This window comes from Salvelinus alpinus, chromosome 24, assembly GCF_045679555.1.
Source record: "Salvelinus alpinus chromosome 24, SLU_Salpinus.1, whole genome shotgun sequence".
NCBI lineage: Eukaryota > Metazoa > Chordata > Actinopteri > Salmoniformes > Salmonidae > Salvelinus > Salvelinus alpinus.
The window spans coordinates 15,338,055-15,364,042 of record NC_092109.1 but is presented as its reverse complement, the minus strand read 5'-3'; the positions used below and the strand labels follow the sequence as shown (position 1 = coordinate 15,364,042).

The following is a 25,988-nucleotide window of genomic DNA, read 5'->3' as shown; positions in this document are numbered from 1 at the left end:
ACAACTTCAGTGTGTACAGACGGGCCTCTGACAGTGACCGTCAGGTGACTTATCCATACTGTACCTGCAGTTCATGGCCAAAAGTAACAATCTGGTTATAACCGACATCAGCCTTACTTAATAACAACTATTAGTTGTTTCACCATCTACATTTATTTGGCTTCAAAGCAAAAATTAAAATATTTTGCTGCAAAATATTAGTTAAAAAAAAATCATTTGATAATAAATCATAGTACAAAAGACGTCAGGATCTGTTTTTGTTTTTTAAAATCTGCATTTAAATCTGCATTTCCTAAAATCCTAGAAATGTGTATTTCTAAAGTTTGTGTTCAACACAAACTCTAAGACATCTATAAAAATACGACCAGCACGACCAATTACTAACATTATTAACTCATTATTACACAAATGATGAAGGATAAAATTGAAACAAACCATTTAGAACAGGGATCATCAACTTGATTCAGCCGTGGGATGATTTCTTTTTTGTTGAGCGAACGGTCAGGGGGCCGGAACATAATTCCAAATCATTTGTAGACTGCAAACTGAAACGGATATGTTTGACTAAAACATAATTTCAAATGAAACCACCTGCAGGCCGCCAGCTGGAGAACCCTGATTTAGAATCAATAAATTAGGGTAAAATGTGTGAATGGTTCATCTCATCTGAAGATCCATAGCAGCAATTTAATTTCTTTGTCTCACATCCATTGTACAAATGTAACAAAACAAATGTCCAAAACTAATTCCAGGTTTCATAGCAAACTAAACATGTGCAGATGTCCGTTATTTCGAAACGTAAATCATTAATATGCAGATTCTAGTGCATTTTTATGAGTAAGAGATGAACTGCTGCTGTTGTCCACTTAAGCTGCCAGATCCCACAACGGTTGTTCTATATGATACCTGAGATTGCAACATAGCCACTCCACCTTGCATCTAAAGCTATAACCTGTACTGTATAAAGTAACCTGTAGTAACCTGTAGTAACCTGTATAAAGTACAGTTCGTAGACCCTACTTTCCTATCAGTGCTGAGCCACTGGGTGATGATCAAATACTGATGTCAAGGGTCTGTAGTTCCTCACTCCCTGCAACCAAGAAACCTGCAGCATAAGGACTGGCTTGAGGCCCTAGTATCTGTACCCAGGCACTTGCTTCATGTTACCCCAAACCCCAAACTGTTATACTAAAGATTAAGTGCACAGTACAATAACTTCACATTTAGAGATGTCCATGTCAGTACAGAGTGGCTGGTCCAAAGACTTGTCAGGGTCAAATTCACTAGACACCAAACCGAAACGGGTAGGGAGTACCAGTACCTGAACTTCTCCAATAAGAAACGCTTGTTCTCCTTTTAAGTTGCAAAACATTTTGCTACGGTGTACACTAATGAATACAACCCCGGTGTGTGTGTCTGGTCTGGTCCATCAGTACATGCAGGACTGTGACAGCGCCTCCTGGTGGTGCAGTCCGGTGGCGATGGTGCGGGCCATGCGTCGGGAGGCCTCCCTCATCCCCCTGGCCGCCTCGATAGCATGGTTCAGAGAGCTGCTCAGAGAGCGCTGGTCAGCAGACAGGGAACGGCCGGCTCCACCTCTGACCTGCTCATGATGACCCCTAACCCCAGTGGCCACACCCCCACCCAGAGACACGTAGATGGGCTGGGGGTGGGATGGAGCTACATTCATCACAGGGCTGGAGTAGTACCTGCAGGGAACAAGCCAGGTAAATATAACAACAACAGGCCTTCTAACTACACTTACTACTCCTCTTAAAGCTGCAATATGTCCCTTTTGGGCGACCTGACCAAAATCACATAGATATGTGCTTTAAAGATCTGTCATCGAAAGCAAGTCGAAGACGTGGTAGATCTGTTCTATGTGCACTATTTCTATGCTTCCCGCTCTTACGTTTTGTTTTTGCGTCTTTTACTTTCGGTTTTGTACACCAGCTTCAAACAGCTGAAGATACAATATTTTGGGTTATGGAAAATATATTCCACAGCGGTTTAGATGGTACAATGATTCTCTACACTATACATAAACTGAAATTAGGCGAACTATTAGAATTTTAGCAGCCAGGAAATGGCGGAGCGATTTCTGCATATTGCACCTTTGTGATTAATTCGAAAATAATTAGATGATTTATGTCAAATGTAACCACCTACATCTTCAAGTCAGGATTTTGGCCAAAAGATGAACTCCTGCACCATGTGTGCTGTGTTTTACATCATATCATACCGGCTGTATTTCTGTATTTTGAAAGTTCTATATCTTGAAAACTTGATTGCTGACATTCAAAACATTTTGGGACGATATCAACAATCGACTAATGAAACAAATACCAAAAGATCGTGTGTCTCAGCACAGAGAAATTTCATTAGGGTTGGCAACAGATGGGGTTGTAGCGAAATGACCTAATGGCCACTTCATGTCCAGACAGAGAGAGAGAGCAGGGCACTCACAGAACTGGCGGGCACACTGGCACACACTGGACCAGTGGCACACTGCCCAGCACAGGAGGGGGTGGCGCTGCAAAGAACACGCCTCTCACATCTCCATGGGGGGAGCTCATTGGCCAGCTGCCTCTGTGGGCGGGACCTGAGTCGCTCTCTGTCCGTCGGTCTGCGAATAAAAAAAATCAGCACACGTTTGTTGTCAATTAAAATGGCAAAGCAATACAGCACAACATAAAACAGGAAGTAGATGGTAACTTGGACGTGTCTGTTGCTCACCGTGTTTCGTGCTCCGGTACGTCTGAGACCTTCCACACGTAGGACAGTGACGAGAATGAAGACCAGTGTGACTGTGGATAGGCTCAGTGTCACCACCACCCCCATCTGGTCCCGTCAGTCAGAAGAAAAGAGAAAGAAGAATAAAGACTTAGCAGAAAGGAGTGGAGACGGCACAGGATTGACTGTCACTGTGACACACAAACCACCATTACACCACAGACTGTGGATGTGTCCCAAATCGCACCCGTTTCCCTATGTAGTGTACTACTTTTGACCAGACCCCAATGCGTAGTACACTATTGTGAATAGGATGCCATTTGGGACATAGCCTGAGAGAGAAGCTCTTACGTGTAGAGTGTCCATGGCTGTGTGTCTGTGGGGAACATTGTGGACACACAGGGGCCTGCCTCCCTCTACAGTCAGGTTTATCACCACCATCTCCACCTACAGACATACTGACATGCTGCCCTGCAATCACAATACAGATAAATCACGATTAATCGCAAAATCAGAAATTGCTGAAATTGAGCTGTAATTCAATATTTTGTATACAGAAAGCATTACAAGGATATTGAAGTCTTGATTTTTTCCAAAGTAGCGGTAAGAAAAAAAGCAGGTAAATGGATAAAGCACACTTTCTTTAAGCTCAACGTCAACACGGTTTTACATGGTATTGTTGTTTTTAGCTGTATAGATGATGTATTTGGGATGTTTTCAGTGTATTTTGAACGCTTTCAGACAATGCGATAAATTACAATTAAAAAATGTGTACTAATATTACCAAAAATGTACAGAGTTAACTGATTAACTCGGACAGCCCTAAAATACTATATTTTACATTTATATCAGAGTTAACTAATCAAATCTGACAGCCCTAAAATACTATATTTTACGTTTATATCAGCGTGTAGCATACTGTATATAAAACAGAAGTCTTTCTTACTTGTGTGGGCTCCGCTGTTCCTGACGGTCTCTGCTCTACCACGGCTGCCTCCCCACGTTGCAGGGGACACTGGGATACGCCTGGAGAACCGAAGTCTGGGTGTGGACTGGAAATGCTCCGACTCTGTCGCTGGAGGATAAAACAAACTAAATCCCCCCAAAATCTGATAGCTTATACTTAGGGTGCCCAGAAAACATAGCATTCTAGTAAATAAAGAATGAAAGCTATTGTATTGTGAAGTGGATTTTGAAGTGTATGTACAGTGGGTTTCATAAGTACTCACCCCCGTTGGATTTCTTCACATTTTATTGTGCTACAAAGTGGGATCAAAATGTATTTTAATTGTCTTTTTTTTGTCAAAGATCTACAAACAAAAAAAAGAACATTTCTTTAAAATGTATGTCAAATGAAACACTAATATATTAGATATATACTACATTGAGTATACCAAAAACTAGGTACACCATCCTAATATGGAATTGGTCTAAGGGCTTTGCACACATGGATTGCGCAATATTTGTCCATAATTCTTTTCAAAATTCAAAGCTCTGTCAAGATGTTGGTGGTCATGGCTAGAAAGCCATTTAAGTCTTGCCATAGATTTTCAAGCACATTTAAGTCAAAACTGTAACAGTTTCTTTTTATCCTGAAAAACTCCCCAGTCTTTGCCGATGGAAAGCATACCCATACCATGATGCAGCCACCACCATGCTTGAAAATGAAGAGGCAGTTACGATGTGTTGTGTTGGATTCGCCCCAAACACAAGGCTTTGCATTTAGGCCAAAACATTTATGCCTTTGCCATGTCTTCTTGCGGTATAATTTTTGTGCCTTGTTGCATACAAGATGCATGTTTTGAAATATGTTTATTTGCATTCTTCTTTTCACTCCCACTGTCATTTAGGTCAATTTTGCAGAGTAACTACAATGTTGTTGATCCATCCTTCGTTTTCTCCCATCACGTCCATTCAACTCTGTAGTTGTTTTAAAATCACCAATGGCCTAATGGTGACATCGCTGAGCAGTTTCCTTCCTGTCCTGCAGCTCAGTTCAAAAGGAGGACTGTATTATTATTAACTTGACCAGGCTTAAAGACATATTCAATGTCTGATTTTTTATTGTTACCCATCTACCAATCACTGCCTTTCTTTATGAGGCCTTCGAAAAGTTCCCCTGGTCTTTGTAGTTTTATCTGTGCTTGAAATTCTATACTTGACTGAGGGACCTTACAGATGTTGTATTTTTATGGAGGTCAGAGGAAGGGGTTGTCATAAAAATAAAAAATCATGTAAATCCCTATTATTTCACACAGACTGAGTCCATGTAACTTCTTATGTGATGTGTTGAGCCAAATTTTACTCCTGAACTAATTTAGGCATACCTGAAAGGGGTGAATACTTAAGCAACAACTATATTTTAGTTATTTCATTGTTTGTAATTTGTAAACATTTACAGTATTTTATTTTCACTTTCACTGAGTATTTTGTGTAGATCAATGGCAAAAGAAAATCTCAATTGAATCAATTTCAATCCCACTTTGTAATGCAACAAAATCCAAGAGGGGGGTGAATAATTATGATACCCACTGTATGTACTGTGTAATGCAGCATACATGAGGCTCAAATCAAATGTTATTTGTCACATGCGCCAAATACAACAGGTGTAGACTTTACTGTGAATTGCGTACTTACGAGCCCTTTCCCAACAATGCAGTTAAAACGTTTAAAAAATGAATAATTGCAAATTAGAAAAAAAAGTAAATAGTAACACAAAATAACGAGGCTATATACTAAGAGTACCGTTACCGAGTCAATGTGCGAGGTAGTTGAGGTAATATGTACATGTAGGTTGGGGTAGAAGTACTACCCAATCAGGATAGATAATAAACAGAGTTGCAGCAGCGTATGTGAAGAGTGTGTTTATGTGTGAGCGTATGTAGTGTGTGTGTGTGTGTGTGTTGGAGTTTCAGTGTGGTATGTGTGAGTGTGTGGGTAGAGTCCAGTGAAAGAAAGTCAGTGAAAAATAAAAAGGGGTCGATGTAAATATTCCTGCCAGCCATTTGATTAACTGTTCAGCAGTCACATGGCTTGGGGGTAGAAGATGTTCATGAGTCTTTTGGTCCCAGACTTGGCACACCGCTTGCTATGCAGTAGCAGAGAGAACAGTCTATGACTTGGGTGGCTGGAGTCTTTGACAATTTTTAGGGCCTTCAAGTTTCAAGTTTTAACATCACACACACAAGTACAGTGAAATGCCTTTCATGCAAACTCAAAACCCTACAACGCAATAATTAATAACAATGTATTACTAAAAAAACAACAAGAGAAATAAGAAGAAATATGAAGAACACAATAAGTAAGTAAGTAAGTTGGTTAGCATACTATATACAGGGTCAGTTCAATACCGTATTTACAATGTGCATGGATACTGGAGTGATGGAGGTAGATATGACTAGGCAACAGAATATAAGATAAACAGAGTAGCAGCAGCTTGTATGTGAGTGTGTGTGTGTGTGTGTGTGTGTGTGTGTGCGTGCGTGCGTGCGTGCGTGTGTGTGAGAGCATAAAAATTTAATAAAAGGCAAATAAAGATACAAGGTTAACTCAGATAGTCTGTGTAGCTATTTTGTTAACTATTTATGAGTCTTATTGCTTGGGGATAGAAGCTGTTCAAGAGCCTGCTGGTGTCAGACTTAATGCACCGGTAACGCTTGCCGTGCGGAAGCAGAGATAATAGTCTATGGCTTGGGTGGTTAGAGTCTAATGATTTTACGGGCCTTCCTTCCACACCGCCTGATATACATGTCCTGGATAGCAGGGAGATCAGCCCCAGTGATGTACTGGCCTACCTAGAGTTACCAGCCTCAGAAAGCAGCCCAAATAAGTGCTTCAGAGTTCAAGTAACAGACACATCTCAACAACAACTGTTCAGAGGAGACTGCGTGAATCAGGCCTTCATGGTCGAATTGCTGCAAAGAAATCGCTACTAAAGGACACCAATAATAAGAAGAGACTTGCCAAGAAACACGAGCAATGGACATAAAGAAAATAAAGAAAACCCCTTGAATGAGTAGGTGTTCAAGAAACACGAGCAATGGACATAAAGAAAATAAAGAAAACCCCTTGAATGAGTAGGTGTTCTAAAACTTTTGACCGGTAGTGTAATTTAGCTCGTCTGGTAGGCTCGTGTCACTGGGCAGCTCACGGCTGTGCTTCCCTTTGTAGTCTGTAATAGTTTGCAAGCCCTGCCACATCCGATGAGCGTCGGAGACGGTGTAGTACGATTCAATTTTAGTCTTGTTGATCAGTCCTGTTGATTCAATCTTAGTTATGGTCAGATTTGCCTAACAGAGGGCGAGGGAGAGCTTTGTATGAGTCCCTGTGTGTGGAGTAAAGGTAACCAAAGTTTTTTCACCTCTAGTTGCACAGGTGACATGCTGGTAGAAATATAGTCAAACGGATTCCAGTTTTCCTGCATTAAAATCACCGGCCACTAGGTGCACCGCCTCTGGGTGGGCATTTTGTTGTTTGCTTATGGCCCTATAGTGCAGTCTTAGTGCCAGCATTGGTTTGTGGTGGTAAATAGACAGCTACGAAAAATATAGATGGAAACTCTCTTGGTAAATGGTATGGTCTACAGCTTATCATGAGGTATTCTAACTCCTGCAAGCAGAACATGGAGACTTCCTTAATATCAGAGATTATGCACCAGCTGTTGTTAACAAAGAGAAACACACCCCCTCCCCTGAGCTTTCCCGACGCTGCCGTTCTGTCCTGCCGATGTAGAGAAAAAACAGCTAGATTCATATTTTCCATGTCCTTGTTCAGCCACGACTAGGTGAAACATAGGGTATTACAGTTCTTCAGATCACGTTGATAGGATAGTCTCGAACGGAGCTCGTCCAGTTTATTCTCCAGTGATTGCGCGATCGACAATTGAACGGAAGGCAGAGGCGGTTTATCCACTCTCCAACGTAGTCTTGTCAGGAATCCCGCACGACGGCCTCTATAGCACCGCCTCCTCCTTCTCTGAGTGTCGGAGATTTGGGCCTGGCCCAGGATAATCAAAATGTCCTTCGGTAACGACTCACTTAAGCAGAAGTCCTCATCACTCGAGAATAGTGATAGCTGTTCTGATGGCCAGAAGCTCATTTTGGTCAAAGGAAACAATGGCGAAAACATTATGTACAACATATTTCCAACTTTTGACCAGGGTCCATAAGGGCTCTGTTCAAAAGTAGTGCATTATTTAGGGAATAGGGTTCCATTTGGGACGCAACGTTTATGTATGCTGCAACAAAAAAACTCTGCATTACAGTCAGCCCATAACTCACTGATGTCCAGTTCAGGTCTCTGTCTGGGTACAGAGGCTGATCTTCTAGCATTCAACCTGGGAGACCTCTCCTCCACCTGCTGCTCCTCACCCCACCTCCTCTCCTCCCTGCTCTCCTCTCTACCACCATCCCTCCTTCGCTGAGCAGACCTGAGAGAGTAGAGAAATCAAAAGGAACATTACAAATCAGAAACGCTGAAAGAAAGACAACGAGACCCTATTCCCTATATAGTGCACTACTTTTGACCAGAGCCCTATGGGCCAGTAAAAATGTCAATAAACCTGTTTCAACAGTAACAAAAGTCTGATGAGATGTCCCTTAAAAAAGGCCAACCTGGTACAAGGTGTTGAGCTGAGAGGGTGTGTGTGGCCATCCTGGGCTGAGGGGGGAGCTCTAACAGGACTGGGAGGGTTGGTCTGTCTCAGACTGCCCTCTAGTCGCTCCTTTAGTCTGCCCACCTCCGCCTGCAGGGACTGGATGGCCTCACTGAGGGACAGACACAGAAACACACAAACATGCACGCACGCACACACACAAACACGCGAGAATGAGTACAGAGAGAAGTGTTGACATTTTCTACCTCAATGTTATAGAGTAGACACTGCCATTTCAACTCCATTGGTAACTGTACTGTTACTTTTTCCAAATATTGTAGTTAGTAATATTGTAGTAATATCACGTCTGTTATAGGTGTTAAAACGTACAATTGACCCAGCCAATCAAATCGATTTGACATTCCAAACCATACACAATCTTTTTCTAAACTCATTCCTATAATGTGAGTCAATAAATAGGGCCCACTCATGCAGTGTCACACCATGCAAAAGTCAACACTGGGTACAGTATGTACCTCCTGAGTCGCCACATTTACCAGCTTCCATGTCTGTAATGAAATCAAATCATACAGACATACAGAATGTAAAAATAACTCAGGTTGACTGGCATTTCAGTTGATGTATCAGACTCTCCCTGACCCAGGGAGACGTACACATTAGACACACACTGACACCTGCCAATAAAACGCTGTAGGATCCAGAGATAGATTTTTACATATTAATATTAATAAAGATATGGCTCTGGAAGGATCCAATACCAGAACATCACTTCCCAGATAAAACATAGACACCAGCCAGTCAACACCCTCAGCATAAAAGGAAATCAAATATCAAACGTCTAATAATCCCCCCTCCTAGATTCTACTGGGAGTTGCCAGAAAAAAATGCCTTTGAGCTGAGCTGGTATTTTTGCTGCAGTGAAGCAGCCCTCTTCTCCTCCCAGCCAATACTTTCCAAAGAGACTCATAAATCTGTGCTTGTTTGTGTTACTATCGCCATGGGAGCAATTGTGTAGAGAGAGACTCACTTGCGGTTGGTCAGCTGACCAGAGCTCAGGGCTCGGAGGGGATCGCCATGGTGATAGGGTGCAGTGGGGGAGGGGCTTGGCTGGTAGCGATGCTGGGTCGTTCGGGTGGAACGGTCACTACGTCCCTCATCCTCCCCTGACGCAGAGTGGACTTAGGATAGAAGGAGAAATTAAAGAGGAGAGAGGGGTTTAAAACAGAAGGCAGGGGAGAGGTGGAGGATTAAATTAACTGACACGGGCAAAGAAACAGCCAAACAGCTAATAGCTGCCTCCCTGCTTCCTCTCAGGAGGGTACATGTTTCTGTCACAGAGTAGACTGTGTACCAGGGTTTTAGGTATGAAAATGTGCCGCTGGACATTTCACCAGCAGCATTGAGAAATTTACCAGACCCATATGCATTGGGTGCATAACCGGATTAGGGCGCCCACCCACGGTGTTCAGAATGACCGAACTCACATTTCGATTATGGTAATTCATCTTCACAGAACATGCAAGTGGAGGATGCAACGCCGTGTGTCCTTACCGCTCACATGGAAGATGTTAGAATACCTGTCCACATTTACTTTTCCTCAGCCAACAAGACGAGTAACGAACAGCTAAATCACTAGCCTTCGCAGGCGGAGCGTGAGTTTAAAGTTTGGGGGAGTACATTTTCACCATAAAAAATATAATAAAGCATTCCATGCGTCATCACATTTGCAGACTCATGTAAAATGGCCTACTATTCGTAATGTGATGAGTAGATTGGATAGTCATAATTCAAGCTAATAATATAACTCAATCACTTCGTAAGAAAAGACTGTTGAAGGCATGGCTGAGGGCGTATAGCGTACAGGCCTGGGCTACAGGCTATATCAGATACGTTTTTCTTTCTTTGAACGGGAAAAATACATTTCATGCCATTCTACTACACTCTATATGACTGAAGACATTAGTATAATATTGTTCATGCTGCAGTGGGCTAAATCAGGGTCCCACAGTGTTTCTTGGTAGTCTTAAACAAATCTACTTTGAAACAAAAGTATACACCTCACACACATGGTTATGGGCTTAAAAAAACAGAAGACTCCTGTACCATGTCAGATATAGAGTTGAAATGTATTACATTTAGAGTTTGAATCCCAATATTAGACTTTATATTCATCACAGAAGACTGAAATATAACAAAACGAATTATGAAATTATGAAAAATATGAATAACATTCCACCCATGAGGCCACTAGTTAATTTGACTGCAGGAAAGGGCTACTAAGATAAATCACAGGGTATCCCACTGTGCTGACACTGACAAACAGATCAATGAAAACGACCTTGTCCATATAATAGGCTAACGAGTCTAATTAGGCTATATACTGTAATTTTGGCAATTTAATTCAATTTACTTAGGGAAAGCTTAGCTTCCCCTAGTCTTATGGACGCGTCGTCTGTGAGCTTATGTCAATCTCTATCCCCCATAGTAGAAAAATGTACCTATTCTGTAGGTCAGCTTGTCGGGAAAGAAATAGCCCAAACAGACTCTGGTACAGATCTCCAAATTCATGCAACCAGTAGGTCTACGCTACATAAAATATATAAAAAAAGTTAAAAAGCACTGAATCTGAGGCAGCAGATCAGAACGTTTAGCTTAAAATGTTGATAAACTATTATTTCAAAACATTAGCGCAGAGATGCGCACAGGGCAGTAGATGACGCGCAAATCTGCGTTTGGCTACCAGACAATGAAAGGAAGTTGAAAACCAATAGAACATGAGAGAAATAGGCTACTGCTTTCAATGGCAAATGGAAGTCTTTATAAAATAGACTACTGGTTTCAATGGCAAATGGAAGTCTTTATAAAATAGACTACTGGTTTCAATGGCAAATGGAAGTCTTTATAAAATAGACTACTGGTTTCAATGGCATATGGAAGTCTTTATAAAACAATAGACTATTTAGACCAGTAGACCAATAGACTATTTTCAAAATGCTAATGAAGCCTACCTTCCGTTGCCTGTGCATTTGAATGGCGAATGGGAAGCGCGCTTCAATTAGCAGTTGAAAAACAAATAGCTATTTTTAATCATGGCCAAAAAACTATTTTTAACACACGATTGCATTTAGAATTGTTGTGCAATGATTGGGCTTATAAAAGCACTGTCTGACAGATTTTCAGCTCAAAGGCTCTGTATCTGTATGCGTGTGATAAATAAGATACATAAGATACATAACGAATATACACACGGGCCAATTTAATTGCACTAAATTATGCAAATTAACCCATAGACCGATAAGTATGACTGGTCAAAATGTATTTCCATCAACTGGTATTTCCATCCATGAATAGACTAAAAAGCATTATTCGCAATGGGATTTTTTTTCTTCTCCCGGAAAATCGGCAGGTGCAAATGTCAATTATTGGCTTTTCTATTTTTTTAACTGCCAAAAACCTAACCTAAATAAGACGGTTATAGACAGAACAGCATGGACTCACTGTGGTCACTGTCTGGTCCAAACTCACTGGTCCCACTGCCAGCCCAGGGCTGGGGGGTCCTGCTGGCCCTGTGCTGGGGGGAACTGGAGGCTGAGGTGCCCCTCCTTTCCTCCCCTCTGGTTCTCCCTGAAGACCCCCGTACCTGCCTTGGGGTGCTCAGACGAGAGCCTCCACTGTGCTCCAGCAAGGTTGGCCTCTGTGGTCTGTGTGAGGGGGTGCAGGGAGAGGGGAGAGGCTGCCCTGACACGGGGGCTGTGTGGTGAGGCTTCCCTGAGCTCTGCTCCTCAGGGACTGACAGGCTAAGGCAAAGGAAAGTAAAACAAAGACAGGAACACACACTGATAAGATTACAAGGGAACCCATGACCTGTCAGTCTTGGGCAAACAGCAATAGGAACAAAACAGGGGAAGGTTAAGATCTGTCGGCAACTAGCCAGGGACACTGTGAGGGCACAGTGACGGAGCTGTGTGTAGGTGTGTCAGTAGTGTGTGTGTGTGTGTGTGTGTGTGTGTGTGTGTGTGTGTGTGTGTGTGTGTGTGTGTGTATGTGTGAGTGTTTGTGTGAGACACTGGGGAATGTGTTGTCATGTTCTGTGAGATTGACAGCCGAGTCACTGAGGGTAGAGGAAGAGGGAAGGAGGGGGAGATGGCACCAGTAGCTCACCTCACTATGGCCCTCTGGTGGAGAGGACTAGGTGCTGCAGGAGTCAGACGACTGCTTTCAGAGCCAACAAAACCACTGTCAGTCTCTGGTGAGATGATCCCATCCTGGTCAACACAGTGGGTTTGACAGACAAATTACTCTTTCAGGCTCAGTAGAAATTGCTGAATTGTGGAGATAAATGTGTAACTTAATTATCATTCATTTATTATAACAAATAAAAAAGATATAACTGACCTGGGACGGCACTCTCCTGGTCCCAGGCTGCAGTTTGGAGCCTCGCCTCTCTGAGGCAGCACTGTCCTCCAGACTGGTCAGACTGCTGCCATGAGACTTCCTGACCTCTGACCTCTTGCTGTCATTGGCCAGCAGATCAGGAAATGCAGTGGACTGGCTGAGGTCCTTTGGGGAAGGAGGAACTGATTTGCTGGTCCTTGGTCTCGCCGTTGGAAAGAATGTAGCGTCCTGCTGACCTTGCATTGGCCGTCTGAAAACACATAATATAATTTAGAGTAATATAAATGTTATCCAGTGTTCGTATTCATTAGTACACAGTGCATACTGTAGCAAAACCTTCTGCAACGAAAACAAGGGCTTCTTATTGGATAAGTTCAGGTAGCCACTCCCCATTTCTGTTTTGCTTCCTAGTGAATACAAGCCTGGTGCAGAGTTCAGGCTCACCTCTGAGCGAGACTTGTGTGGCCCTTCTCCCTCCCTGTCCTTGGGTGTGGTCCCTCTCTTGTCCCCTCACTACCTGAATGTGTGGCTTCTTCTCCTGCATCAGAAGAGTCATGGTCTCCCTCTGTCAGATCCAGGTCTAGCAGTCTGGGCAGCTCCCTGAAACTCTGGTAGCTGGAAGGGGCATTTGTAAGCAAACTGATATTTACATGACTGTTAATTGACCAATACCATGATTATGTTTAGAACAAAAGAACAGCCTGCCTTTCATTGGCTGATTTTGAATACTTCTGTTCTACAACGTCATGTAATACAGACTAGACCTTCTTTAAAAGGATAGTTCATCCAAATTACATAATGACATATTTCCTTACACTGTAAGCAGTCTAAAAATGATCCCTGATATTAGAATGTTTTGTATTTCATGTCCAAATCAAAGTGTTTAAAATCGATTGAGACTTACTGGTCCATCAGCATGCTGAAGTCTCTTTCTACGCATTTGTGTTTGTGACGTAAGGGATGGAGGAGCAGGGACGGCATCCCTCCCTCCTCTCCCTCGCTCTCTCCGCTGGCCGAGCTAACCTCCACCCCCACCCCAGACTCCCCTGGCAGAGGTAACACTGGGCTCTGGAGAGAGAAAGAGCGAGAGAGTGAGAGATGTTAACAATCTTGGAAATGCAGGCCTTTATTCTATGGGATGAATAGTGACTAGTCTACTGTAGTGTCTTCAGCAGCTGTGTTGTCACGGTACCTCAGGGAGTGGCATGGGCTCGCTGCCCCCTGCAGACATGGAGTAGGGGGTGGGGTGAGGAGGTGGAGTGGGAGGGGCTTCTGAGGTGGGCCGGTCCTGTTCAGTCTGCTCCACCTGTTCCTTGAGCTCCTCCACACGCATCCCACACTGGAATATACGGCCCTCCAACTCCCTATCACACACGCACAAACACACACAACCAAACACACACTTGATGTCCACCATATTTGTATTTCCTAATGTCCACTTCATCTAACAGTTTAAACACAGTGTTGTAGATAATCTTGCAGTGTTGTCTTACCTGCCGGGGTCAAAGGGGCCCAGCTCGGCCCCTCTCTGCAGTAGAAGTCTGTGTTCGTCTCGTGCTGCTAGATAACCTCTTTCCAGAGAATCCTGCCCCTGCAGCAGCTGGGACAAACCCTGCAGGGACACAACATCACATCATTACTCAAACAACATGGTGGCCAGTGAGCACTGGGAGACACTCCTCTTTACAATATATGCAAGACTCATATTAGATAAATATCAGAACAATACCTTCATCTGCTCAAACGGTTTAAGTTTCCCTCTCCTCAGGAGCTCTTCAAATGTTTGCACCTGCTGGAGGAACCTCTCAGCCTGCTTTGAGAGAGCCCTGGTCAGCTGCTCTCCAACTCCAGGGCCCAGGCTTCTGGGGGATGAGGAGGCCGCTGAGGAGGGACAGACAGAGGAGACTCCACTATGTCCTGTAGTGCGGAGAGAAAATAGGTTTTTAGTAAAAGACAATAGAAATGTGTAAAGAAATGTTGAATGAGAGGCAGAATCAATGTCAATGGAGTGTAAGAACGTATTGAAACAAAGCAATGGCTGTGTCCCAAATGTTACCCCATTCCCATAAGGCTCTGGTCAAAAGTAATGCACTATAAAGGGATTGGGGTGTCATTTGGGAAGCATATATAAGATAGCTGTTAGTACCTTGGTGGGCAGCCTGTCCATTTAGGTAAACAGAGCCTGAGCTGAGCTCCGCCCTCTGTGCGTGGGGAAAAGTTAGGGTCATGACCTTTGACCCTTCATGGAGTACACCTGATTGGACAGCGTGACTGGGCTTGGGAGGGTCGGAGTAGAGGCTCACCTGGAGATAGAGACAACAGGGAAAAACAGGAGTTAAAATTACAAATTTTATAAATGATAAGAGTTTCAAATCATTTTTTTATTGTTACATGCTTTGTAAACAACAGGTGTAGACTAACAGTGAAATGCTTATTTACGGGCCCTTCCTAACAATGCAGAGAGAAAGAAAGACAAAAAAAGAACACAATGAGTAACAATAACTTGGCTATATACACAGGGTACCAGTACAGAGTCACTGTGAAGGGCTACAAGGTAATTTAGGTATTGGCAGCTTGATTAAATAGTACCTGCAAAACACCAGTCTCAATGTCAACAGTGAAGAGGCGACTCCGGGATGCTGGCAGAGTTGCAAAGAAAAAGCCATATCTCAGACTAGCCAATAAAAAGAAAAGATGGGCAAAAGAACACAAACACTGGACAGAGGAACTCCCGATGTCGCCTCTTCACTGTTGACTTTGAGACTAGTGTTTTGCGTGTACTATTTAATGAATCTGCCAGTTGAGGACTTGTGAGTCGTCTGTTTCTCAAACTAGACACTCTAAGGTACTTGTCCTCTTGCTCAGTTGTGCACCGGGGCCTCCCACTCCTCTTTCTATTCTGGTTAGAGCCAGTTTGCGCTGTTCTGTGAAGGGAATAGTACACAGCGTTGTACGAGATCTGCAGAGATCTGCAGGACCCCCTGAACAAGAATAGACTGATGAGTTTCAGAAGAAAATTCTTTGTTTGTTTCTGGCCATTTTGAGCCTGTAATCGAACACACAAATGGTGATGCTCCAGATACTCAACTAGTCTAAAGAAGGCCAATTTTATTTCTTCTTTAAATCAGCAAAACATTTTTCAGCTGTGCTAACATAATTGCAAAAGGGTTCTAATGATCAATTAGCCTTTTAAAATGATAAACTTGGATTAGCTAACACAACGTGCCATTGGAACACAGGAGTGATGGTTGCTGATAATGGGCCTCTGTACGCCTATGTAGATATTCCATAAAAAATCAGCTGTTTCCAGCTACAATAGTCATTTACAACATTAACAATGTCTACACTGTATTTCTGATCAATTTCACATTATTTTAAATGGTCAAAAAAAAAAAAATCTTTCAAAAACAAGGACATTTCTAAGTGGCCCCAAACGTTTGAACGGTAGTGTACATATAGGTAGGGATAAAGCGACAAGGCAACAGGATAGATAATAAACAGTAACAGCAGTATATGTGATGAGTAATATTCCCTCCAAGCTGCGCACGTTTGCGGGCGTGCAGTACAGGTTAAAACAAGTTCAAATCAAGCCCTGCATGTTTTGTTCAAAAGTCTCATGGAATGTAGGCCTACATTGAACACACCTGCTACTGTAGGCTGAATGATAGAACAGCTATTTCCATGTTAAAAATGTTGTGGGATGCATTTTCTCCATTGTTTTTGATGGTAGGCCACTCTGGTAGGCCCACATGATGATCAAATAGCCACAGTAGTCTACATGGCCACTGTTAAAACTAACTTAAAGCAGGTACAGCCTCAGTGTTCACAGGAAACGCGCGCTGGAAGTTGCACAGAATTTCCACAACGTTCAGGTTATCTTAGAGGAGAGATGCTTCGCAATACAGGAAAGTCTGAGGTATATGGGGTGGCTCTACCGTCTATGTGTGTTTAATGTATACGTATGCATCACATCCTCCATTTTGTGGTGAGGTTTCTATTTCAACCCCTCTCGGCTCTACCTCGGTCTCAGGATGATAGAACTGATATCGGGAAGCATAGAAATAGAGCACATAGAACTGATCTACCGCTTCTTAGACTTGCTTTCAATGACAATGACAGATCTATAACACACATGTATCTGTGCATATCGCAGCTTTAATTGTACAGGCAAACCTAGAAGCAGGTATTGGACTGTGCTTGACAAAGGATTGAATTGGCCCTCCCAGCACATCTACACTGTTATGTCTCCAGAGGGAGGAGGAGAGAGACAGATGGTAGTGTGTGTAAGAAGAGGTGGAGGAGGGAGGGGGGTAAGCTAGATTTTAATTAGTATTAAGAGTAGACTGTGGTGCAGATGGAATAGAAGACAGCAGATAGGAATACCTACCTCTCTGTAAATTGCCTTTTAAAATCAACGACTAGGCTATAACCAACAATTACGAGACAAGGTACCGTGAACGGCCAAGAGTATGACAACAAACTGTCACTACCCTGTCCATCTGGAGATGACACCCCTACAGGGCTCGGACATCAATGATGACATTTCCTGTTTTCCTCCACTGCATCATGAGGGCCAAAAACAATGCACGCGATTGTCCTAATGTGAACCGCAGGGTCATATGACTGTACCCCACATGACAGGATGGGTCTATTAAGTGTGTGTCTAGTATTGGTGGTCAGAGAGCAATTAAGAACTATCAAGCAAATGGCCAAAAGCTAAGTGGGGTAGTTAACCCTCTTACCAAATAGGACACTGGGATACACAAGCAGCACTGAAAGATGTTCTAGTCAGATTGCAGTAACACAAGTTGTGTCTTATTCTTTAGCTGTTTACTACTCTGTCTACAACTCCCTTTCCATAACACACTTTGAGAGTCTAATTCCATCATTTGAATCACAATCTCACTGTGGCTCTTGAGAGGTGATGAGAAAAGTCCGACAGCCACAGAGGCTGGTGTTTTTCCTCAGTAGGTAGTGTATTATACATGCGGGGCGCCCTCTGAAACAAGTAGTGTCCCGGATTGCACCCTATATCCTATATAGTGCACTACTTTTGACCAGAAGCCTATGGGCCCATGTCAAAAGTAGGGCACTACCTAGGGAATAGAGTGCTATTTGGGAGGCAAACACAGGCTATGATCATACAGGTCACCTGAGGGGCCCTCTCCAGCATCTGCTTTGTGTTTGTTGTCTTTCATGTGGCCTGCATGTATTCAGATGCAGAGCAGAGAGGACTAAATAGAACCACACCATCTGCCAGAGACACCAAATACATTTGATATATTGTGATCTCAAAGCCAGAACTGATCCCAAATCAGAGTTTACACTCTTAGACGCTTGATAAATACAGCCCCTGGCCCTTGAAGAGAAGTCTCGGTCTATAGCCAATTACTCAACAGAAGTTGAGTAGCACATACAGCTATCGAGATGACACACTTGTGTGCTGACACAATGTTAAACACACACATACACACACACAGGTACACAAAGCATTAGGAACACCTTCCTAATATTCATTTGCACCCCCTTTTGCCCTCAGAACATCCTCAGTTCGTTGGGGAATGGACTCTACAAGGTGTTGAAAGCGTTCCACAGGGATGTTGGCCCATGTTGACTCCAATGCTTCTCACAGTTGTGTCAAGTTGGCTGGATGTCCATTGGATGGTGGAACATTCTTGATACAGACGGGAAACTGTTGAGCTTGAAAAACCCAGCAGCTTTGCAGTTCTTGAAACAAACCGGTACGCCTGGCACCTAACACCATACCCCATTCAAAGGCACTTACATTTTTTGTCTTGCCCATTCACCCTCTGAATGGCACACATACACAATCCATGTCTCAGTTGTCTCAAGGCATAAAACTCCTTATTTAACCGGTCTCCTCCCCTTCATCTACACTGATTTAACTTTTGTTTATGTGACAAAACAAGCAAGTATGGTCTAGAGAATCATTGTACCATCTACAACCGCTGTGAAATAAATGTTCTATGACCAAAAATATTGTATCTTCAGCTGTTTGAAGCTGGTGTTCAAAACTGAAAGGACGCCCCCATAAAACGGATCTACCACTTCTTAGACTTGCTTTCAATGACAATGACAGATGTATAAGTCACATTTTAGAGTGAATTCGCTCGGGTCGCCCGAAAAGTGACATATTGCAGCTTTAACAGGTGACGTCAACAGGGATCATAGCCTTCACCTGGATTCACCTGGTCAGTCTGCCATGGAAAAGAGCAGGTGTTCCTAATGTTTTGCACACTCAGTGGACAGACCATATAGACTACCTTGGCTTCCAGACGCATCCGATCAATAGTGTTCTCTGCCTCAGCATACTTGGTCAGCAGCCTGTTGTAGTCCTCCTAGAGAAAAGAGGGGGAAGGAGAGGGGGAGGGAGGAGAAGAGTGAACACTGTGAGCTGGACAGGAAGTAGAGAAGCACTACCCAGAGATAGTCAATGAGAGAATCATTCAGTGAATTTGTAAGTGAATTGGTGTCAGTGTGTCAGACACTTGAAAAGTCTGAGTATGCCAGAACGCTAAGGAATCAGAGTTAGTCTGAGTGTGTGCCCGTGGTGTGCTCCTAATCTCTGTGTATGTACCTGCAGCTGCTGTACCAGAGTGCTGGCCTGTTGTGGGCATCTGAAATCCTCTGGCACCATAGAGTTTAGGGGCCTGTGGGGCCCGTTGGGCGGCGAGGGGGATTGGGGCCCGTCTGTACTGCTCAGCAGCACCTCTCTCACTATGTCAGCAGGGGACTTGAACACCAGGGGGGGCTCCACTGACAGAGACCTCTTTCTGGGGGAGCCTTTGCTCTTGGGGGGGGTGTAGCCGCTCTTAGGGAAGTGGACCCTGGGCTCTACCTTGGAGAAGTCTGGGGTGGGGTAGGTCAGTGGGCCTCTTCGGCCCTCGTCCATGTCAGGGTCCTGACTCCTGGGTTGGGGTTTGGGGGGGCTCTCCCTGAGGGTCTGCTGGCTCCAGTCCTTGGTGCTGCTGTGAAGGGGGGACTGTGAGGGTACATGCCAGGATTTCTGAGAGGAACAAACCATGGCTTGTGGGATGTCAGATAAGCTCTGTCTTATCTTTCTCGGATAGGGGTGTTGCCGATGGTTAACGCCTGCCTCATCCTGTGGGCTCTCTGCACCCCTTTCTTTTCTCTCACTGAGTTGGTAAGATATCCCACAGTCAGGAGAGATAGCTGCTGGGTAAGGGGACGTCCTAGGCTTGAGATCCTCCCCCCCTGACTCAAGCGCCCAATGAGGCCTGGGGGCGTTGCTCATCCGGCTGCTGCGGGATTCCGGAAGGCTCTCTGTGAAGGTGGGATCCTCCGGGAACGTCTCAGCTTCAATCCCTGGAGCATAGGCCAACTCCTCAGAGGAGAAGTGGAGGAGGTGAGGAAAGGTAGAACTCCTGGGAGGGGAGGGGAGAGACTGGGGGGATGAACAGAGCAGGTCGGGAGGGAAAATTAGGTTTCCAGACACACTCTCTCCCAACCGTCCCCCCCCTCTGTTGTCACTCTCTGAGAGTTCACTAGTCTCCTCTATTTGTAGGTCGGCCCTATAACTGCCTATGGCACGGACCTCTCTCTCCTCCTTCTCCCACTCTTCTCCTCTGACACTAAGGCCCTGATCCCAGCCAGACCCAGCCTCGGCTATGACAGGATATGCCATCATGTCAGTGTGTGCGTGTGGCTCGCTGTCCACCTCCTCCTCTCCATCCTCCTCTACCTCCTTCTCGTCCTCCGTCATGTCCAGCTGTCTGTCTCTCTCTGGGAGATGCTCCATCCGGTGCCTGTCGACCACGCAGCTCTGCTCCTCTTCAACCTTCTGCTGCTCCTCTTCCTCACTCCAGATCTCCACACTGTCCTTGTCTTCCAGGAGATCGTCATCTATCAGAGAAAGAGAGGGGCATGGGAGAAGAGTCAGTTCAGATGCATCCATCTCAGCGGTAACCGTGTTCATAAACTAGGTTATTTAATTAAATTTCAATACAACATAGCATGGTCACCCCTGCTTGCAGGCCTTAGGCAGCTTAGGCCTTTGATGCTTTTGGCTCGGTTGAAATGTGATATTTTGCTAAAGAAGTTATTACATTGCCAGTCCCAAATGGCACCCTATTCCCTACATGGCGCATTACTTTTGACCAGAGCCTTACTGGTCATTGTTAGCAATAACATTGTTGTGACATTGTTAGTACTGTATGTGTGACTCACAGAGTGACAGCGCGTGCCTGTCCTCTCCAGGTGGCTCAGAGTCCTGCAGCTCACTCAGGTTATAACTCAGCTCCTCCAGAGGGTTTACCAGCCCCAGCCCACCTGCCCTACTGGGGGACAGGGACCCCTCCAAGGCTCCAGAGTACCGGGGTGGATTCTCCTCTCCCTCCTCTTCTCCTCCCAGACCCACATCCTCCAAGGCCTCGTCCAGTCCTATGATCCCGTTCTCATCCATCTGGGTGTGGAAGCCCTCCTCCTCTTCTGCTTTCCTGTCCCAACCTTCCTCATCCTCCTCTTCCTCTTCCCCCCAGTCCACCTCTGAGCCTATGGAGCTGAAGGGAGAGGGGCGTTGAGGAGCGGGGGTCCAGAACAAAATTCCTGCCCTTGTGCGTTGCCCTCTGGTCTCCATCCTCTCTCAGATCTGACCTCTGACCTCTAGCCAGGTCTGGTGTCGCCCAGTATCCTGATTGGCTGCTCCTCTGAAGACCACCTCCAAAGCCATGGCTTAGAATCTAGCCTACTGGCTGAAGGCCTATGTCCGTCTTATGGAAAGCTTTGTCACTTGGGACACTTGATACCCTGAAACCAAACGCAGCAACAATACAGGAATAGTGAGAGAAATAACTTTGCGCAGTTCTGATACAACACAATTCAAATGCAAGCTCACATATTCACGGACACACACATTCACTTCAACATCTGGCGATTGGGAAAAGCCAAATGCAGCTCTCTACCGCATCCCTACCTCTCTGTAAGATGTGACTTCACCACAGCGCAAACTGCACGCCATCTTTCAGGCAGTCTTTCATATGATGCAGAACACAGATCACAGCGCTAATGAACTGTGATTAAAGAGCAAGGAATGAACAGTCTGTCTCCATCCTCATACACAGCTGCTCCCTACTGTTAACATGGAAGCATCTAAACCAATCAGCAGATAACCATGTGTCGCTCCTTCAGTATGCCCATACAATGTGATTTTCTGGATTTTTGTTTTAGATTCCGTCTCTCATAGTTGAAGTGTACCTATGATAAAAATTACAGACCTCTACATGCTTTGTAAGTAGGAAAACCTGCAAAATCGGCAGTGTATCAAATACTTGTTCTCCCCACTGTATATATATATATAAAAAAATTGTTGCTTCATTCATAGACAGATTACAAAAAGGGGGAGACAAATTGCATGAATGAATTCCTAAATGTACAGTACTCTTAGAAGAAACACATATCCTCGTGATGCAGTATCAGTTAGGCTATGCATATTAGATCACGAGGTTCACATTTTGTAGCTCAGTTTTGAAAAATTGCACATAGCTTATTTAGGCTAACAATGGGACAACATATGGGCTTTTATCAAAAACAGGGAACATCAAGATCAACTATTTCTGGATGTCATGGAATATGGGTGTGTAAAGTCTCTTCAGTCCTACTATAGAGCTCTGGGGTTGCTGTTAACTGTCCCCATAGTAACCGACAACACCAACACGAAGAACAACAGGCCTCAATGCTGCACTTCTCACCCCCACCTTCAGCCAAATAACATTCAGAGCATTGGCTCATGGACAAGGCAACAGGCAGGGAGAGAAGACAAATGAGAGACGTTTCTGGGGGTTCGCTGGGGAAGCTGACAAAGCCTTATCTGTACAAGAGACACTTGTTACCTCCTCACCATACTACAGTACTCTTTCATGCACTTCAAAGCACCTCACAAAGGCACACGGAAATTCTACTTGTAAATGTGTTGTAGGAGGAACCATGGAACACAAAAAAAAAAAAAAAACGGGAAAACAAATCAGTTTTACAAGGCACACAGAACCGGAAAGTGAAGCAGCAAGCTTAGACTTGCTCGTTACGAAAAGTGGCCACCGTGCATCTTGGTCCTCAACAATATGCCAGATTACCAAAAGCAGATTATTTGGAGAGTGCTGCTTCTAATCTGACACACGAACCCATCAGCAGTGTGTTCTAACATACACACACCAACTCATCTTTGTTGTGGAGGAAACAAGCAGGACTCTCACTATATGTGGAACAAGCAGCAGGCTCATGGCCCCTCTGTCCTCCTTTCATACGCAAATGTATGGAGAGTCTCTCTCCGCGGAGAGGAGGCAGCTGGCCTGACGCACAACCTATCTAAACTGAGACAACAGGGAGAACACAAGCTCTTCAGGCAGACAAACAATTTAAGGGCATTTTTCACAGCTAATTTCAGCTCCGGGACTTGGTTCATCTGTGAACATCAAACTTATTTTGATGTAGCCTAGATAGAATGCATTCAACATAAACAATTTAGGCAGTCGATCTTAAAATAGGCCGATGAATTGAAAGCGAAGATCGCATCTTTGATACATTCAGATTATGCACATCTTCACCCGTCATTACAGCCATATCACAGCCATATCACAGCCATTCGGTGGATTGTGAAGCATCAAGAATGGACTCACCTGTTGCTTAAATCCAAGCGGCGTGTGCATACAGTCCATGAGGCACTCCGAGGTTGGTTATGTGGTCAGGCTGGGTTATTAAACCCCGAGGGGCTCACCAACAGCTCACAGCCAGTCAGCCAGTCAGACGGACAGACAGACAGCCAGACAGGGCTGATCTGTTGAGCACACCCAGTAGTAGTCCTGCATCTCCAGAGAGCCCCACTGACAGCTAGGCTAATCCCCGGGGTGCCTGTGGAGCTCTCTCTCTCTTGAGTCTGGGATAACGAGAGCTGCTAGGCTAATTAGCGCACCTGCCAGGCTCTCCTCTCGCAGCCTCCCAGCCCTCCCTCCCAGAGCTGTCAGGACAGACGTCAACAGAGCCAAAAGCAACGTGTTTCAGTTTTGTTAAGGCTGAGGACCAGAGCATTCTGCCCATTCAGAGAATCTATTTGAAGCTTCCGGACACCCACGCTGAGAGAGTCCAGTCCTGTGAAGGTTGGCTAAGATGGCCTACTAACTAACTAAGCAACGTAGGCTAATCTTCTTACAAGGCGAGGGGAGAGATAAGGACATGCAGACAGACACAGAGCTAGGAGAATAACAAACCAACCTGGGCCTAGTGCTGTGAATAGCCTTACGCTCACAGTTATAACTGAGCCAAACCAAAGTCAGGGGACCACGGAAGAGTTGCAAAATTCCAAAGTCTCCCAACTGCCTACTTACAAGACTTTCCATCCTGACAACACGCTATACCAGTTAGCCTACATCTAGTGAGTGGAAGACAAGTCCCACAACGGACTGCGAGTATGGGGAAAATGACAGGGTTTCAGGGGTTCCTTGGGTCCATGATGGGGTAAAGCATCAACACAGAGACAGCCCAAAAACCCATCAGACGTTTAACTTGATCTTAAGTTATACCTGTGTAGTAGGCTAGTAGCATTAGTAATACATAGTAATTACAGTATACATTTTTATGAATAGCTTTGTATGTGCATAGCAATGGAGTTGAGTTTTATTTTGTCATTACTTAAGTGTACTAACACACACACGCGCGCGCACACACACACACAGTACTTTAGTACTTTTGAGTACTTTATATCAATGACTGAATCCACTTTGTGACTTTGTTCAAGAATGCTCATTATTTGTGACATGCGAGAACACTACAAATTTACAAATTCTAAACTTACCTTGTGTTTATATCATCCAAGGCAGTTGAAGCAGAAAATCAGAGAGACATCGAGATTGCAGCATTGGCAGACTTCAAAGTAGCAGGCCTTGGTTGCCTTGAGAACCGCGTACAAACTACAAGAAGACCCATCCCAATGTCACCAAGCGATGCATTGCAAACCACGACTTCACTCAATGCCACCCACTTTACCTGAGTAAACAAAACAAACGGAACTATAGCTAGGTTCAGTTTCAATTCAGCCATCGGAGATACTATAGCAAAGAGTATACAGTACATTAAAAAAGTGGGTTATAGTTAGGTAGCTAGCTAGCTTAGCTAGCATCTACTCTGCACTTTCTAGGGATTGAACACACTCTCCAATGTTGTGTTGGCGCGATCCAAGTATTTTGATCTACCTAATCAGTATTCGAATTCCCATCACTTAAACTAAAGGTCATAAATGTGATGAACTGGTTGATAATACCTGTGCAAATGAACTGGTTGATAATACCTGTGATCGTGGGCATTAGCGTCAATCCATCAGGAAAAAGCGAGAGAGTATCGTTGGCTAATAATTCCATTCTCGGAGCGTGGCACTGATTTTGCTGGCGGAAAAGTTATTAAGAAACCAAACTGACACCAAAAGCTAAGTAGCGATTGGTTCGCTGCATCGCTTGGGGGAAGGACTTGGCTTGGACTGACGTTTCCAAAAAATACACTGATATAAACATTGACAGTACATTAATATGAAAATGTAGACAGAATCAAATAAATGCACGTCCAGTGTGTCAGAGATCAACTCTATAGCCTCCCGAATAATTATCAGAATGTAATAAGACTCGACTGATCAAGGGGGAGATAAAACATATTTAGTATAAATTTCATCCACATGAGGGCAGCATTTTCTTAGATTTAAACTCGACTTTAATGCCATCAATTATTGTTCCTCTAGATAGCGCTGTTAGACGATTTACAGCAGAACCTTCATGCATGTATGATTCTACATTTGTGTGAGAACTGTATCTGCAGTTATTTTCCACATGAACGAAAACGCCCATTATTCCCACATATGTTGTAGCGAATTTGGGGGATTTGAACTCCGGTCCAACGACTGTCAAGCTAACACCTTAATATCTGATCCTATATCAGCACTACAACTGAGACGCTTTATGATTATTGGCCCAAGTCTCCCCTATCCATGTGATCTAATATGCAAAACTGATCCTAGATCAGCACTCGGAGTAACAGACAGACAAGCAGACAGATAGAGAATGAATCATAACATAAAGGTTGCAAAAATCCCAGTAACTTTGCCAAAGTTCCCAGCTCTTCCAGAGATCCTGGTTGGAGGATTCCTGATTTCCTGCTTGCTTATTCGCTGATTCTGGGAATTTTCCAACCAGGATTTCTGGAAAACCTGAAAATGTTGGGAAAGCTACGG

General features: G+C 44.2%; 1 protein-coding gene across 7 annotated transcripts; it reads right to left on the bottom strand.

Annotated features, from left to right (window-relative positions):
* Positions 1-649: 649 nt before the first annotated feature.
* akna (AT-hook transcription factor) lies at positions 650-25,185 on the bottom strand. Of its 7 annotated transcripts, none has more exons than XM_071363719.1 (22): positions 25,059-25,184; positions 24,567-24,757; positions 20,951-21,529; positions 19,341-20,626; positions 19,027-19,101; positions 14,889-15,045; positions 14,472-14,659; positions 14,236-14,354; positions 13,935-14,106; positions 13,647-13,810; positions 13,187-13,357; positions 12,743-12,992; positions 12,509-12,612; positions 11,846-12,144; positions 9,375-9,525; positions 8,346-8,498; positions 8,013-8,161; positions 3,680-3,808; positions 3,085-3,204; positions 2,737-2,841; positions 2,467-2,626; positions 650-1,709 (listed from the first exon to the last, which is right to left on the bottom strand). In XM_071363719.1, the coding sequence occupies exons 3-22, from the start codon at positions 21,357-21,359 to the stop codon at positions 1,430-1,432; spliced, it is 4,641 nt and encodes a 1,546-aa protein (XP_071219820.1). In that variant the 5' UTR covers positions 21,360-21,529; positions 24,567-24,757; positions 25,059-25,184; the 3' UTR covers positions 650-1,429. The 7 variants fall into 7 exon arrangements, with proteins under 7 accessions (XP_071219820.1, XP_071219825.1, XP_071219827.1 ...); XM_071363724.1 differs by having other exon boundaries at positions 3,680-3,802; XM_071363726.1 differs by having other exon boundaries at positions 20,466-20,626.
* Positions 25,186-25,988: the final 803 nt, after the last annotated feature.

Coding starts and splice junctions, on each gene's coding strand:
- akna (XM_071363719.1), bottom strand. CDS start 21,359: ATGGAGACCAGAGGGCAACGCACAAGGGCAGGAATTTTGTTCTGGACC. Junction 12,613..12,742: donor CCAGGAGAGTGCCGTCCCAG/GTCAGTTATATC, acceptor TGTGTTGACCAG/GATGGGATCATCTCACCAGA. Junction 1,710..2,466: donor CCAGTGTGCCCGCCAGTTCT/GTGAGTGCCCTG, acceptor TGTTCCCTGCAG/GTACTACTCCAGCCCTGTGA.